At 33.0% G+C, this 18,778-nt stretch overlaps 2 protein-coding genes across 2 annotated transcripts; both read right to left on the bottom strand.

Moving 5' to 3' along the window:
* Positions 1–4,933: 4,933 nt before the first annotated feature.
* On the bottom strand, positions 4,934–7,417 carry LOC114190203 (DNA-binding protein S1FA-like). The gene is made up of 2 exons (XM_028079000.1): positions 7,277–7,417; positions 4,934–5,295 (listed from the first exon to the last, which is right to left on the bottom strand). Exons 1-2 carry the CDS (start codon positions 7,328–7,330, stop codon positions 5,095–5,097), a joined length of 255 nt encoding a protein of 84 aa, XP_027934801.1. The 5' UTR covers positions 7,331–7,417; the 3' UTR covers positions 4,934–5,094.
* A 4,456-nt stretch (positions 7,418–11,873) lies between these two features.
* Positions 11,874–14,116, bottom strand: LOC114190344 (peroxidase 21). Its single transcript, XM_028079187.1, has 5 exons — positions 13,963–14,116; positions 13,189–13,337; positions 12,910–13,104; positions 12,659–12,824; positions 11,874–12,499 (listed from the first exon to the last, which is right to left on the bottom strand). Exons 1-5 carry the CDS (start codon positions 14,033–14,035, stop codon positions 12,093–12,095), a joined length of 990 nt encoding a protein of 329 aa, XP_027934988.1. The 5' UTR covers positions 14,036–14,116; the 3' UTR covers positions 11,874–12,092.
* Between the last annotated feature and the right edge of the window lie 4,662 nt (positions 14,117–18,778).

Raw genomic sequence — 18,778 nt, 5'->3', positions numbered from 1 at the left:
AATGTTTCAAAACCATGGCCGACCGTTTTATCATTCGGGATAGTCAGATTCGAGTACCTTCGAATGAGGTTAACTACAAATGGATGATGGGTTATCCAAATACATCCTCTCCTTGTAACATCTCGATCGGAAGTTACTAATTTTAAATAAATAAAATAAAATAGAAATTCAAACTACATTTATTATAACGTCTTTCCCTAAAACACTAGAAAATTAAAACTGTATAGCAATCGTCATTTGCAGTAATTGTATTCAAACTGTTTAGGGTTTAGGGTTTATAGCAATCGTCATTTGCAGTAATTGTAAAATTAAACTCCAAGTCTTACATGTTCAAAACTGTTTTTTTTAAACTAAATTACAACATAACTACAATAAGTGGAAATCATAAAATCCCATGCTACCTTGCTCTGGTCTATGCCTGACCAGTACTAGTTGCAACATCATTTGCTCCTGTGTAACGCATCATACGAGCATCGTCAAACACAAGCAGATAGGGTGAGCCAACAGTATAAAGATATATATATATATATATATATATACAACTCAAATGTATAAACATACACTCATCAAAGAAACTTTATCCTTTGATTTCATACCACATGGCCACCACCATGTTATCCATGTTCTACATATTTAGATGATAACCTCAAGATACCCTTTGTTACCTCCACCTACAACCCACAACTTATAGAACACGTGCAGGAAACCTACTACGGACCATACTCCGTAACGCCAGGTGGAGTTCCCAATACGAACCATAGTTCGTATTTGTCCCAAGACTACCAAACTCGTTGGCTAACGCCGAAGAGGTCAATCTTCATGGACCCATCCGTACGAGCCACAACTCGCACACTTACACTAGCAACACTAACCAATCTGAGCCACAACTCAAGGAATTCTCGTTTCCATCCATCATCTCGATCCACAACTCAAGGGATGTCATTCTGAGCCACAACTCAAGGAATGTCATTTTGAGCCACAACTCAAGGAATGCCATATGTATACCCTCTATCCTGAGCCACAACTCAAGGGATATTATTCTGAGTCACAACTCAAGGAATGCCATAACAAATGCCCTCCTTAAGGTATCACCTAAAGCCTCGTAGACCATGCACATCCAAAGCAACAAGCCCCAATTCATGTAAAACTCTAAGTCTCATTATTTACCTGAAACTACTATTCCAAGCACACCATACCAATACTTGACCATGGATCCAGGATATACATGCTTCCACGAACCTGCCCGCTCGTGGTCATGCCTCTACGAACCTCCCCGCTCGTATTTCAACTCTACAGACCTCCCCGTCTGTAGTCCAACACACGTGATCCAAGAGTTATGAACCTCCCCGCTCGTATCCTCACACGACAACATCATAATACGAACCTCCCCGCTCATATTATCACGTGTTCAACACCAACCATGAACCTACTTGCTCATGACCCAATCAAGCATCTCCTGGTCCAAGTCCCATATTACAACATACCACATGCAATCAAGAAAAGCACACTACTTCTATCATTATTGCCTGGTGCTGCCTAAGCGTCGCCAGGCGACATTCCTGCGCAGACCTCCTAGCGGAATCCTCTCATCGTTAGGCACCAGACATATTCCAGAATCCATGTTTCACGGTTATCGCCTGGCGGGTCACTACTTGCCACCAGGTGCCCCTCACTCCAGGGACCTCTATAATCCTTTTATCGCCCAGCGGCTTTTCCCGTGCCGCCAGGCGTTATACCAGTAACATGCCTGCTATTGGTTTAGCATCCAAAACAGTTTTATCTCCTCAATGTCTTAGAGATATGCATCAGAGTAACTACTAAGACATTATGCAATACAATAATATAAGTTCATAAATGCATATCCATTTACCATCATGCCAACTCTTAAATTTACCAATAACCACATTCTAATATGAATCCAATTACAACAACCGATCTAAATCTCAATCCTGATGTGATAACATTCTAAATGCCTCAAGCATACACAATAGACTCATTTACGAAACATTATTTCCCAAAACTATTCTCAATTTAAATGTGCTACATTTAACCCATGGTTTAACTTCCAACCATATTTTTACCCCTCTTATACCCACTAATTGATTTTAACATAATTATCATTTGTAAGATTTTCACTTACCCTTTTACTACAGAACGTCACATCATATTCTGGGAAAAGATCCAAAAATTTTCTCACACCAGTGGAAACCCAAAACCCCCAATTCACATTTCAATCAATTAAGTACATGAAACCACACTAAATTAGTTTACACTTTTGCATTTACTTTCAGTAAAATCATATAATATCAATTTCATCCTGATTACACTATAGAGATCAAACCAATAATTCAACCCCCGAACCCCAACAAGATCCCCTCATAGGGATGATTCCCATTCAATCACCAAGACTAATACTCAAATAGTAATAATCATAATTTCACAATATTGATGAATTCAAAACGTGCATAGAAACATTTCTAGAAAATCCAAACAATCACAAGATCCATAAGAATGCAGAAAAAGAATCAAGGCTCGCGCCTGGCGTACTCACCCTTGTCGCCAGGTGGTTCATCTCAAAAACCCAGAATTGGCCTTCAAAATCGCTAGGCGGTTCTTGGAAATTTTCCAAAAACGCAAACACCGAGAGAATTTGATTATGCAAAGGCATCATATTCACGCATCACGCATCATATATATATATATATATATATATATATATAAGAATTAAATTAACACACAATTAGCATACACAGGACTCGAACCCAAGTCCTTTCATAATAACCAAGTACCCTCAATCATTTGAGCTAGTATTATTCCACATCATAAACCCTGGCATTAAATATCATAAAGGTTCCCACTACTCGCATTTATTAAGTAATTATTTATTTAATTATTTAATTTTTCAAGGTCTTACACTCCCTGCACAACCACGGCCATAGCCAAGCATATATCTGAGCTCAGCCACCATCACAGCCAACCAAATATGCACGAATAGTCATTGCCATAGCCAACCAGATGTGCATGCACAACCGCTACCATACCCAACAAGATCTGCACGTACAGTCACTGCCAAAACCAACCAAATCTGCGCACACAGCCACCACCACAACCAACCAGATTTACGCGCATAACACCGCCACAGCCAACCAGATTTACACGAACAACACGACCATAACCAACCAGAATGCAAGCTTCATCATCAAATTAGATTGTCGAAATAGATCGCAAGCTTCACGTGTACAACCAATCAGAAACATAAATGTGATTTGCGAGCTTCGTCGTCACCTACCTCACCACGCAGACTAAAGCCTCTATCACACTGGAATATTGTTAGTGACGCACCATTAGGCTTCTACGAAGCATAAGCACCAACGCGAATCAAAAACACCAACACCTCCTCACTAGCAGCCCACGAAGTGTATGAGAAGAAATAGAAAAAGGAAAAGATACGCAAGGAAGCTAAGGTTTATTGTTATATAGACTTTTCATTCTTATATCGACGGGTCGGGTTTTTGTGGATATATTTTCTCTGATCCATATCTAACCATTTAAACTCGTTTTATCCATTTTAATTTATTTAGTTTAATCTATATCCATACTAAACCAACTCATCTTTAGGAATGTAAACGGGGTGGGTAGGGTACAGGTAGTAGCTTCCCCGTACCCTACCCACTGGATAAATATTTGTCACGTACTTGTACTCATATTCGTCAGATATTCGTTATGCGGATATCCACGGGTATCCATAGATATTTACAAAAAAATAAAAATAAATATTTAACACATTTTAATTGTAAATTCAAATAAAATAAAATCATAGCATTCATAAATTTTAAACAAAGTCCAAATAACCCATACAAAGAAATAATTTTTTTAAACTAATAGATAAAAAAATAAATAATTCAAAATCAATATGTTAATATTTTAATCATGTTTTTTTTTTAATTTAAATTAGAGTATAACAGGTACGGGTATCCACGGATACGATACTATGATACATGTACCCGCTCCGTTAACATGCGGATATTAAAAATACTCATTCCCATTATTCACGGATATCCATTTATAATATTCATTTCCTACCCGTTATGAATTTTATTTGCGGATACCCGCAAATACGAATGTTTTTGACATCCCTACTCATCTTGTATTTTCTCCTTCGGTTTGGTTAGGTACGGTCAGATCCGCATATATTGCTCACCCATTAATCAATGTCATACTATGATGATGTGAACAAGTTCCGAAGACACCTAAACCTTCGTACCTAAATCAACTCAAGGCTCAAAGAACTACGTAGCATTATAATTTAGAGAAAATGCCCACATACCAACCTTGGTGATTTGTGGTCATATAAGACATTGTCCAAACACAACCAAATAGAGGTTAAAATCCCTTACGGTGGAAGTCAAGGCGAAGTTTGGTAGTTTGGTTTATGTCTCAAGTCTTTTGTAAAAAATGTTATTGCCATAAAATCAGTATGAGACAGATATATGGTAATAGATAAATAAAATATATTTCTCAGAATCTGAAAGATATTAAAAAGATAATTTTATTTATATAAATTAAATAATTTATCAGAAAAAAAAAACAATAAAATCAGATTTTCTCTACATCCTTTCTTACAAGATCTAAAGAGGCATAGCTTTTATTGTACCTGCCACCATCCAGCTATATGTAGAAAGTCCAAATTCATAAATACTTAAACTGTCTCACTTGATAATCTTTAATTTGAACCAAAACAATAACATTGTCCAAGTATATCAATATATAATTTCCATTAACATATCCTGGATTTACCATATTCTTAATTAAAAAAAAAAAAAAAATTGCTCTACGCTGCTTCTAATAATTAACTGTTACCAGGGAGAATTAACCTCTCAAAGATTTTCAATAATCCGAGGGCAGGGTAAATGACGAGTTAAGGACGGAACTATTTGACCCAAAGATTTTAATAAAGTACTAAATTTATGCCGTCAAGATTTCAGTCAGTAGAACACAGGGCAAATATAAACACTAACATAACTCCAGAGAACTCAACGAAATTTTTTCTTGAAGAGTATTTTAACAACGCAGAATATAAAGAGGGGAAAAAGTCTACTCTCCAGGTGCAGAGACGCCCTGTTTCAGTCTCTCCTTCTTCATCTTCTTCTTTGAAACTGGCTTTTTTTTTCTTGGAGGGAGGGTCTTCTGTGCATAGCTATAGAGTACAAAATTTCCAACCAAGAATATCAACACCAACCCACCAACGAGCAGGAGAACAATTAATCCTGGGTTGAACCCTTTTGAAGCATTTCCCTAAATGCAACAAAAACGAGGCATTCAATAGTGTCCATGTCAAGGAACGACCAAGAAAAAAATTTTCAAAATTAACAATGGATAAACAGGAATTTATATTTTGAAGAGAGAAACAAAATACAATAAATCACCACAAACTTTTCTCAAAGCAATCCATGCCTAAGATAGACATCTACACTACAGTTTTGTTCAAAGGTGAGCCTCTGTTCATCGCAGGAGAAGAATAACATGAGAAAGGTGGTCTCATCTAACCTAGTCGGTAGAACTTTATCTTCTAAAAAATATAATATTATCCTCATACTTTTTTCTGGTTGCACATGGTTGAAATTGATGGTGACAACGGTTTACGAAATTCGAACATCAGAAGGAGCTAGTTTCATGCCCAAATTGAATTTATAAAATTGCAAGTTGGTTTAAAGAGAATTCATCAAAATGGTATTTCCAAGTTTTATGGTGAACTCAAATTGAAGCGAAATATAATTACAATTACAAGTTAGTGGACCTGAAATAAAAAATTGTTCCGAGCACTAAAAAATGTTTTGTTTACAATAAACACTGATAAGAGCTGTTTTTGAAAATTGTTCTCAAAAAACATATCATCTTCAGTTTTTAAAATATAAAAACCAGAACATAGTGATTTAGTTCCGTAATTATTCAATTTTTTTCGTCAGTTACTGTACTTTCACGTATTCTTCCCCTACTCTGATTAACTAAAAATTAATCAATATTACAAGATGACACAAATCAAATTGTGAAATACAAGAATATACTTGTTCAGAATATTATTCCCCACATCAGAAATGCAAAATGGTCTCAATAATTTCATATTGGTTGAGACATTATGTTATATTGTACCAACAAATCACTCCTTAATATTGTATGGGTAAGTCATTATAGTCCCTGAGATTTTATAAACCATTCGTCAATCCAAGCTTTTACAAGAGCGTCATTTACTCTAGTCTTTTTTGATACAAAAAGACAGTGAATAACAAAGTAAAAATAAGAAAAAGATCAACAAAAATGACATTTTCCAAAGTCGTGAACAATCATAATTTTAAAGTCTCGCGGACTAAAATGTCCCATCAATACAATATCAAGAACTGCTTTAGGAGCTATATAGCTTGAGAAAACACACTATTTCGTGTTTAGATATAAAAGTATCATCTTGTCTTAGCTTTAATCTGTTTGCAGCTTTAAAATTTTATACCGAAAATACTAAAAAAAATAGCTAACAACAAGAAGTATTCATTATTTTCTATACAAACTTTTGAAACCAGGAAGCAAATCAAAACAGGGGATCACTTCACTAATTAAAAGCAAAAACAGAATATGAAAAGAGACAGCATCTTTCAGAAATCAAATTCTCGAAGTTGTTGATACACGAAACTTCAAACCCGAATTTCAACCAAAAGTGAATTCTATGCATCAAGGAAAGGTAACTCTTTCACTTGCATTTCACATTTCATTACACAAAAAGAAAACAGTAAAACTGAACCATTCGTGAGTGGGCACACGTTGTTTGAACGCATCAATGAGCTTTTCTGCTCTATATCCTTGTTAGCATCTATAACATGGATTTGCATAAACTCAAACAAAAATGAATCGAACAAATAAAAAAAAAAAAAGCAATCCCACACATCAACCAAATTAAACCTTCAGAACGTCAGAAACAATAATCACAACAAACAAGCAGAAACCATGACTGGACCATTATTATATTTGAGAACAAACAAAATGCAAGTACATGAAACAAATTCCAATTATTGTTGATTTCAGAATACTGATAATTTTAATAACAACACATTCAATCGCAAGAACAACTAACAAAATGAAACAAATTAATTAAATAATACAAGGATCTGAGCTTCAGAGAACAAGGCAATGCTCGTTCAATCTTGATTTGATCTACGATTTAACATCGAATTTATTGAATGAAAAGAGAATCAAAATTGAAAGACGATTTATATAAAAGAGGAAGTACCACGCTATCGAAGGATGGAGGGACTTTGTCAGCGAATTCGAAGTCGTCAGCCATAGACGAACGGCGAAATCGATCAGATCTACGTCGAGAAGAATCACGGGTGCGGGTAGGTGGTGTTTGTTTGCAAAACGTGCCATATATATTATCAGATACATTTTTTAACCCATGCTTTGTCTTTTTTCTTGTGAATAATTAATTGTCTTAATTGAAGAACAGTTAAAAAAGTTATGTTTTCAAAATAATAAATTATTTCTCATTTAATGTTTAACAAATTTTAAAAACATATCGGGTCATAAATTTAAGATTTAAGTTAATAATATTTGTTTTATAATATTATTTTATTAAAATACCATCATATGATATCTTAGTTTTATTATAATAAAATAATATATTTTATTTTAAAAATAGGTATTTTATTAATTATCAAATAAATCAGAATGTGAGTGGATAAAAATCTAAGAAAATCTAATAATAATATATAAAACTTAAAAGAAAAATTAAGACCTCATAAATTAACCTCACAAGTAAATTAAGATTTTATTTTATTTTATTTTATTTTATCAGTATTAAATTAAAATTTTATAAATTTGTTTTTAAAATAGATATTTAAAGAACTGTAGAAAACTTTTAAGTTGACCTTTCTTTACAAAGAAAATTAATTCTTGCTTAACTATATTTATATTTGAAAATCTATTTTCATAATCGTTTTTCTTTTTTCAATTTTTTATAGGATGACAAATAAATATGTTCTCATAATCATAAGTTTAGTATGAGATTTTTTTTCTTATATTTAATTGGATTATTTTCAATTTCATTAAATTAAATATTTTTAAGTCATACATTTGATATTTCTACTCTTTTTATTTTATTTATTTATTTATTTTTCACAATAATGTTTAACTTTCAATTTTAAGTATTCAATCATGTAAATTCTTAACCGAATAACACAAAAATCTTGTCATCTTTTTATTCTTTTTATCTTTAGTTTTTGTTTTGTTTGAAGAATCTTTGTTTTACTCAAACAATTTTCATTATTTTTCAATAATTCGATATTTGACAAATTTTCTTAGATCTCTGCGTTATTTTCTCTCTTATCGTACCTTAAATTATTCATTTTTTTTGTTTTTCCTTTATACAATTTTGTTCAATGGTCTATCAAATCATTTTTAGAACATACATTTGATAATTTTTACTTCTTTTAATATTTTGATTTATTGATTATTTTCATCATGTAAAATATTGCTTCAATGATTTTTTTATAAAGTGTTTAAAATAATGAATACTCTCTATTATTTTAATATTAAACTGTTAAAGTATTAGTAGAAATTTATAAATGATTTTCATTATTTATAAACACATCATCTCTCTCAAGACCTTTTCTTAGACCCCTCTCTCTTCTTTATAGATTTCTCATTCCTTTATTCATCTTTTTGAAGATCAGAGACCGGTAGGGTGATCTTTGTGGCGATCTATCCATTTTTGATCGATCAATTCCTTTAATCGAATAAGTAGGTTTTCTGCTCTTTTCTCAAGGTCAATTGTTATTCTCATTGCTTGTCAGTGATTAGCTCGCATGTGACGTCTGAGTCATATTTGTGAGTCTTTACTTATCAGTGGGTCTAATGGTATTCCCTGATCATGTTTATGTTATTTCGAGATTGAATTTTGTGTATTCTATTAGCATGAAGGAGGTTTGTTACTCTTTTAGTTGTTTGAGATCTTTCAGAGGTAAGGGAAGCTAACTACACTATGTCTGAATTGTAAAATTTCCAATTTGTAGCTTGAATGAGCAAATTGTGATTTATATGTGGATCTAAGTTGTGGTATGATATATGATGTGTGAAATTTTGGGTTTTATGTCTAAAAGTGCTTGTTGAGAACTATTGGTTGATTTGGTTTGCATTTGAGATCAATTAGCATTGATGTTTGTGATAAATTTGAGTTTGGTGTGTTTTTGGCAATTGGGTCGGCAATTGGATTGTTTAGATTGGAATGGAATGTCATTATGTAGACTTGTTGAGTGAGAATATGCTCACTGAGCGAATCCAACTTTAGAGAGTCCACTGACTTTGTGTTGTTGAGCGAATCCAAAGTCAGGGAGCTCAATGACTTTGTAGTCGTTGAGCGAGAATAGACTCGCTAAGTGAATTTTGGAGGAATTTACCTTTGTAAGTTCTAGTGATTTATTCACTAAGTGAGTCATTTGGTCATTGAGCGAGTGGACAATTGTGCACTTTTCATCTAGCGAATGGATGATTTCGCTAAGCGAATACAACAAAATCTAGTAGTCATTTTCTATGCTAAAACTTTAGTATTTTGTGGTAAAAATGGATTATTGCCTACTAAATGATTGATATATGAGATGTAACTAAGATTACTATATGAGGTTGAGTTGAGATTGATTGATACTAAATCAAGGAGGATTACCAATTATTGTAGTAGTGTATGCATTATATGGGGATCGTCTTAGAAGATATTTTGACGCTCTAATAACCATTCAAATTCTCAAGTAGAGAGGGAGAGGAATGTGGTATGTGATGAAAGGAGCAGGAGGTCTAAGCATAAGGGCTTTACCTTAACCAAAGGTGTTAACAGATTGTATATGGTAGAGTATAACTTTATCTATCGCTCATTATGCCATTACAAGTGCACAACTTGCATGCATCCAATATCAATGCATGCATGTAGATAATTAAGTGTCATATAGTCTTATATGAAATTGAATGATTGATTATGCGTGATTTGTATAATTTTATTTATACTATGGATGATTTATGTAATTTTAATTATAATTGATCTAAATCTTTTCATTACATTAGCATACCCTTGTCCTCTATGTCTTGTTCTCTGTTGCCTTTTTTTTTCAATGATTACTTGATTGATTAGTGTGAGCAGTCGAAGATTTCGTGGTTGGATTTGTGAGGGAGAAGAGATGCAATTGCTTAGATGTTATCTTGAATTCCTGATGTATAGAAGTTTTCTTTTGGAAAACTTATGATATTTATGCCTTGATTTTATCAATTATTAAATGTTTTGTTCGATGATTCAGAAGGTTTAATGAGACGTTACATTTGTAATTTTATAATTTTGTAATTTTGTATTTTTGTAATTTCGTAGTTTTATATTTTTATAGTTTTATAATTTCAAATTTCATAATTTTATAATTTTATAATTTTATGGTTACGGATGTGACTTTATCTGACTAACACATGAGGGTTACAAATAATTTTGTATGTATGGTCTTGTACAGGGGGACATCACGATCTATTTTTTTGTTATATATATATATATATATATATATATATATATATATATATATATATATATATATATAAATGGTGGAGCTTTATTGGAGCAGGGGTGGGCTATGGCCCCCTTAATTTTTTAATTTTGTTTATATTATGTATATAAATTGTTTTTAATTTTTTTAAAAATTTTTAAATTATATGTAATATATAGTGAATAGAAGTTTAATTTAGTATTTTTATTTATTTTAAATATAACATTTAATATTAATAAATAATAAAATATGAAATGAAATGTAATAAAGAATAAAAATATTTATTAACATTTTTTTGTTTTTTCATTGTATTTTTAAGTTTTTCACAACTTATTATGATCTCACACTCTCACATCTTTTGTTTTTATTTTGAAAAAAAAATAGTTGAATACAAATTTGTTATTTTTGCTTTCATTTCTCATTTGTTTTTTTTTCATTCGTGAAGAAAAAAAAGTAAATTTTTTATATCACTTGATAATGAAATATTTGTTTAATGGTTAACATTATTTTTTACCATATGAGTCTTATATTCATTTTTTTTATGATTATGAGAGAAAAAAAATGATTGTTCTATGTGTTTTTTTATAACTATCTTTTATTTGAAACTTGGTTGTCATTGATTTTTTCTTTTAGTGACTCTTAATTTTTCATTTTTTAATTAAATTATGATAAATTATTTTTTAATCTTAAACTTAAAAAAGAAATAGATATATTGATGAAGAATAAAAGAATGAATTTATTTGTTAAAAGTGATAAAAAGAAAGTTATTCGTGGCGATGAAAATAATTCAAATTCAATATTTTATCTTAACGTATCATGAATCATGATACAAATAATCATATTGTTCAATTAGAGGAACATGTTTTATATTAATTATTTGGAACGTTTTTATATTTACATTGAAAAATAAATAGTTGACGATTTTAGTTTTAATTCAATTATTGATGAGTTCAAAAATCTGAAAGAACAAAGACAATCCTTTACATATGTGTGATTTCTTTTGTATATACAATTATAATAAATTATAATAAGGATTAGGATAACTTAATAATTTCTCCTGCATATGTATTATTCAATAAAATAGTGATTTTGTTCGGTTATGACGTTATCTGTTTTTGTTTTCGTCTTCTTGCTAAGCTAACATTTTTTAACAAATAATGGTATTTTGTAATTTCCTGTCAATCAATCCCATTTTTTTAATTTTTGGCCAAATTTAGCCAGATTTGAAAAAAAGCCACTTCTGGTGACACATGCTTGGGTAAATTAAGTCACTTTTGCAAGGGAAAAAAAGAAACAGATAACTTGACAAAGGGCATATAACGATAGACAACAAAGAACAAATTCCATAGACCTCTTAAGATGTTCGACTTTTTGTTAGCTGAAGTAATATATATAATTGTAAACAAGTTCTAAGCATGAGCAATGTCCTTTCTCTCTCTATAAGCCTGGCCAAGTACGTTGCACCCTTTTATTTTGATTCACTGTATGCATACACTATATATCATGCACAAAAGACAAGCTTATATATATGTATATTTAATCGATATTGAGGTAGCGACAGTCCTTTCTAATTTCTCCTTGATCCCCTGATAGAGGATTGGTCTCAGATAACAATTGAATGGCCCTTGAGAACTGTTGGTGGAAATATTCATTGTCCTCGGCCATCTTTTGGACGTAAGGTGCTGTTCTTGAGTCAGTGGCAAGCTCTTCATCCACAAGGAGAAGGCCCTTATGTTGCAAGATGTTCTTGTAGTAGTTGTTGTCAATGATCATCGGCGTTTTCAGGTCATTCCTTGAATACAACACAGCCTTTGGATCAGGATTCGGTGTTGGACACCGACGTTTCAGGTACTCAGCATGTGCAGGATCAAGTGTCGTGTCCACGGTAGGATATAATCTGTGCACAAGGTTCACGCAGTGAACTCTTCCCACTGAGTGAGCTCCTGAATAAATCAACAAATGCTTTCGTCTCAAGTTAACTTTTCATTGATTGTACTTTTCTAGTGTGACTTGGTTTCTACCTAAAAAGTTAGGCATGTGTCCATATATTGCTTCTTAAGTATTAGTTTCGTTCAAGCAATAACACAGGAAATGTTTTATACCTAAAAGAGCGACTGTGGCTTCAACGTCAATGCCAATGGCTCGAAAACGAGAGAGCACTACGGAAATCGAATCATTGTGGTTTGGAATCAAGTCTTCCACCTCTTTTGCATAGCTTTGTTTGCTATCCCTTCGCCCTGTCTTCATTTCAATGCTTGGTCCACCCAACTGAGAAATCATTATAAACCACACATTTTCAGTTAACTCTCAATTATGGACACAAAAATTAATAAACAAAAAAATTTCATCGGACCAAGGAAATGCCATCTCTAGCAGAAAGAGCAATAATGTCAGCGCATGACACGGTCAAGGGACATTCTTCTTCAACTGCGGCTTTGATGGTGTTTACGTACTTGAAGTTCCTCATCCCGAAACTTCTCTCCGATGTCTGCTCCGACACTAAAGTACCATCGCGCGCTGTTTCTAAAAGTAGCGACGCATCGCATGACTGCATCACAATTCAATTCAGTATACGTATATTGATATTTATCAAACTGTTTACGAATATTATAAGAAAATTACAGTTCCTGACCTGGACGATGCAATCATGGAACAGATTTCTAACCCATGAGACGGCAGTGTTTCCATGTTTGTGATATAGTTGTGTGACTTGTTGCTTGATGATGTCCTCTGCTTTAGGGCAGCTTTTAGAGTAGTAATTCAGCTGAAGTTGACTTTTGCCTTTGTATGTATAACATGATATATCATATGATGCAAGAACAATTAGTGTAACTTCAAATCAATATATCCCATTATAACTAAACAATGGGAAGGATTCGTCTATATATACTGAATCAATGTTCCTTCATTGAACTTTGATAAAACATAATATGTATATTTTACATACACTAATGTATATTCTAGGTTTAATTCGTCTCAATATAGTTTTCCTATTTGTCAAAAAAATAAATCAATGTGATTCATTTTATTAAGTAACAATAAAGGGTTGGTGCAACATTGGATGTGGTTGGTGTCGGTATGGATAATATGTAATGTCATGTATTATTGACACTAACGGATGTCAAGATGGGTTAGTTGGATTGAAGTTTTCAACCTACCAACTCATTTTGACTTGTCTTGTCTTGCTCAGCATTGTAATCCTCTAAACAGTGTTAACACCGGTTTAATAAAGGAGCTCACTTAACTCTTTTTAGCAAATATAGAGACTATAATAAGAAAAAGGAAAATTGAGAGACCATATTACATAATTCAACAAATATTGAGACTAAAAGTGATACTAAACCTATGTTGTATTATATCTAAGAAAGGAACAAAACATAAGCACAACATTAAAAACTAAGCATACCCAAATTAAAGTGTGCTAGAAGCAATAGAAGGAGGAAACAGAAGTTAGAAGGAGGATTGGTAAGGGTGGCCATATCTCCGAGGTTGAATAATTGTGATTTGGAAAGAGGGAATTTGGAAGGGTTTATATAGAGACGTTATTGAATGCAGTGGGCAATGATTTTGGGTTGGAAGAGTAGAAGTGAAGGCTTTGGTCGGCTTCTGTGCATTCTCCACTACGCAACTTTCTTTGACCACTCTCATGGCCCACTCCAACGCTATACTGCTGCAACTAGCACTTATAATATGGATAGAACATGTTACATAATCACATTCAAATTAAATAAGGAACATTATAAATCGACACATATAAAATAAAGAACAATTTTAGTATCGTAGAAGAAAAATGTAATATGTAAGGCCCAATTGTTTCTGCTCATCTTATTTTAAAGACTACCCAATCCTTTGGGCGTAAAGGGGTTGGCCCAATTCAATTTCTGACCTAAGGTGTTCAAAACCCTAACTTGTGCCCACTTTTTGTAAAAACAGATTTCGCACATCTCTTAGAGCAGTTATCGTCATCCTCTGCTAGGGTTTGGAATCGTCCTAGCTTAGCAAGCTCAGTCTCGTTCTTCCATTCCGCGTAAGTCTATCCCAACTCAAGTACTATGTTCATTTCGTCTCTTCCTTAGGTTTTCAGTTAGAGTCTTCTAATGAGCTTGTTTTGAACTTGTTCCCACTGTTTTTCAGTTCGCGAAGCTGTTCCTTAAGCTACTGTCCTTCACTGTTCGAGTGCCAAAGCCTTAGCTAACGTTTTCCAAGTACGGGAAGTTAGGGCTTACTGTTTTATTTCGTGTGCTGGTATGCTTGGTCTTGTTTCGTGAGTTGAATGTTGGGTTGCCATTATGAACTGTGTGGGAGCTCTTAGAAACACGTTTTGGGTCTGTTTGGATGTATTTGCCTGCGCGAACAGTGACGGGTTCTGGTTGTCTCGTCCAAGCGAGTGCATCTCGCCTAGGCGAGATTAGCAGTAACTCGCCCAGGCTGTTTGAGCGAACGGTCGCCCAGGCGACGAGCGCCAGTTTTGAGCGAGAACTCATCTCGCCCAAGCGAGGTAGTCTCGCCTAAGCGAGCGGGCACGATAGTGCCACTATTCCTGACTCGAGCCCTCGCCTAGGCGGAGGGTGCTCGCCTAAGAGAGGGAGACCTCTCGCCTAAGCGAGGCTCTTCGGCCTGAGCGAAGGGTTGAGCGAGGGGTATGCATGTTGATGGATTTCTTTGCTCTTAAATGTTGAATGCTTGTATGAATGGTTTATGCCTTTCTAAGTATGAATTGAGTGGCTTTGCATGAATAAGATGAATGATGAATTATGATTCATGGCTTTTAACATGATATGAGTATGCTTTCGATATGGGATGATTTATTGAATTAAAGTGACGTGTTGGCATGGACTTGGTATGAGACAAGAGTGAGAGTTGGTTAATGAATATGACATGGTGTCGGTATGAAACACACCCCACTTTCATGGTTCGAGATTTGTGGACGAAAGAGATTGATATGGGATACATCGGAGGATGCAATTGCTAAGGTTGGCATGGGATATTTACATATGCGTATTGAATAATTACTTGTTTTGATGATGATATGTCTGTGGTCAGTGCGTAATTCTTTGGGATCCCTAGGTGGGGTTCTTCAGGGTCGTGCTTCAATGGTCGGGACGTAATATTATGGCCCCTGTTAGTGGGTGTCCATGGTGGTGCCCCATCTGTATAACTAGGTAAGGATTCAAGGTAAGGTTGTATCCTGACACTCTAAAGAGTCAGTTAGTCTCATCTAGAGCGGACCGACTCCTGTGGTGGAGGTAGCAGGAGGCCTGAAATTCATTAAGGGCTAACCTTGTGGTGAGGAAAATTGATTCATTGTAACACTTGTAACACATAGCTCGGGAGTGAGCAGCTCGGGGGTGAGCAGAGGTATCCACCACAAGTGCAAGCATCCGTTGAATCCGACCAGGTTATATGTATCCGGATGAGTCGAGTCGTGTCTTAGTGTATTGTCGTGTCTTAGTGTATTGTCTGAGAAGTCATAACATGCTTGGTTGATATATGCATATGATATGGTGAATATATTTTGATTGTATGGATGAAATCTTTTGTTCTCTAGCTTACCCTACTTTCATTGTTGTGTGTCTGCTGTGTGGTACTTTCTTTTGGCGATGATCATCAACTTGTTGGTATGAGCATATGCGAGGAACACCCGTAGGCAACAGGGAGGTGGTGATTCCGCTGCATAGTCCGCGTGGACTGGTTTCTAAGTTCTTTATGAGTTTCTTTAGGGCTATGGCCCATGTATTTGTTCGTTCTTAGATTTATATACTTTTGGTTAAACTATGTATCCAGTTTTCTTTTGGGCATCGTGGTGTGCCTTGAGTTGTAGGGAGTTGAGTTTTAAACTCTAGGACTGGACTATCATGTTATCTTTATTGTGACGCTTCCTTTAATTTCGTATATTAAATTAAATGGGGTGTTACATAATAATTTAAACCAAATTTGAAAAAAAATCATAAAATTTACTGGGTTGAAGAGATTCTTAACGTTAGGGACAGCATTTGAAATTTTGGATCCCAAGTTTATAGTTACAGCCGTTAGATTGCGATGTTTCTTAATTTCATGCATTGTAATTTTCTGTCAGTTATTGCAAATAAACATTGTTGTTATCTACGAAGACAGGTAAGGAATATGGTTAGTAAAATAAGTTTATTACTTTTTGACATATTACAAATAAATAAATATGTTATTTAAAAAATGATAATTATTTTTATTTCGTTCAAAAAAATTACTGAAAGTTGTATATGCGTGTATGCGTTCGTCATTAAAATTGAAAAATAAATGTTTAGGTATATCAGAAAAGAGATTTTAAAGCAATTTTGTATTTGTACATATACAATTATTAGTTTAGTTGGCAAAGATAGGGATGAACAAAATATTAGGATGTATAACTTGGACTTTTGGGGAAGGGGCTGGTTGTCGATGCCTAACCCTAAAAGCATCATTTAATAATTTAATTTATTCTTGAGTGGATAAAGCTAAAATATTCAATTATTTAATTCACTTTGAATAATGTATAAAAAGAAAAAATTGGCTTCCCCATTTTTATCAGTTAAGCTGAAAGAATATAATAAATAACATAGAGTTGAAACATCAGAATAATTTAACAAAAAAATAGGAGTCGGATTTGAACATTTGCCAACTAAGCCCTCTACCTTACGAAAGAACCAAATGTTGAAAAATTATAATAAGTACAGGGGACAAATAATTTTAATATTTAATCTAAAGTAATGTTATATGTTATTTTACTTTGTAATCTATGTTATAATAGGATAAAATAGGGGCATAAATAGAAAAAAAAATAACTAATAAAACTTGCAATGTTTGAAAATAGAACTATTAAGAGACTAGAAGATGAAGAGTAAGAGAGTTTGGGAAGATGGTGGCCTCTGAAATTGGAATACCATGTCATTCCTCATTGTTATTAGTGGTATTAGTTATATTCACACAAACTGATAGCTAGCAATTGCGAAACATCTGGTTGTGATCAAACCATGTGAGGAAGCACCAATTATAATTGTGTGGCGGCTGTGGGATCATATGCTTTCATTTTTAATTTCAAAGCATGTTTCTAAGAACTTAGTTAACATGTAATGATTTAGAATTTGAAATAAAATAACAGTTTTTAATAAGAATTATATAAGTTCTTTCTTAATAAGATAGATTAAGGTTATTGATCATCGACATTATTATGTTTTTATTATATTTATGTTTTATTGATATTTTATTATTATTTTTTTAATAATTATGAGTTTATTAAATAATTTTAGAAAAGATAAATATTTTATCTTTTATTAGATAATTAAGATTTGATTAGATAATTTCACAAAAGATAAATATTTTATTTTTTATTAAATAACTAAAATTTTATTTAATAAAATAAGTAATTGGTCTATATTTTGCAAAGTGGAAATCTCGTAGATTTAAGAAGTTATCAACATAACCAATTATCAATAAAGCTAGTTATTTCAGTTACAAATTCAAGAACAAATTTTATACTTAGTCCAATTTAAAAATTCTTTAAATAGAAGGTTCTATAAAGTTAAAAAAGACAACCCCTTTTGGGGAATAAACCTATTCTATCGGGGAAGAGAGAGAACTTAATTCTTTGGTGGAGACTCATTATGGAGGCATTCATCATTATTATTTTTCTAGTGCTCATAATGTATAGAAGTAACTAACTTTCTTATTTCTAGGGGTTGGATATAATGTATCTTTACTCTTTGTGATTTCTTTTATTCAATATATTTATTTTCCATTACTTTTTGTGTTCTATTATCGTTCTTAAGTGCATGAATTGATTGATTGCATATTTGTGGTATTTAATCATTAGACAATATATTAGAACCTAGACTAGAATAAAACAACTAATTGATTGGGCATCTAAACATAAAGTTCATCATTGGTCATTCTTAACATTCGAACTCAGATCATTATTATTTTTCTAATGCTCATAATGTATAGAAGTAACTAACTTCCTTATTTCTAGGGGTTGGATATAATGTATCTTTACTCTTTGTGATTTCTTTTATTCAATATATTTATTTTCCCTTACGTTTTGTGTTCTATTATCATTCTTAAGTGCATGAATTGATTGATTGCATATTTGTGGTATTTAATCATTAGACAATATATTAGAACCTAGACTAGAATAAAACAACTAATTGATCGGGCATCTAAACATAGAGTTCATCATTGGTCATTATAAGACTCGGGAAAATTTAATTAAT

This window comes from Vigna unguiculata, chromosome 7, assembly GCF_004118075.2.
Source record: "Vigna unguiculata cultivar IT97K-499-35 chromosome 7, ASM411807v1, whole genome shotgun sequence".
Taxonomy (NCBI): Eukaryota; Viridiplantae; Streptophyta; class Magnoliopsida; order Fabales; family Fabaceae; genus Vigna; species Vigna unguiculata.
This window is presented reverse-complemented; position numbering and strand designations above follow the sequence as displayed.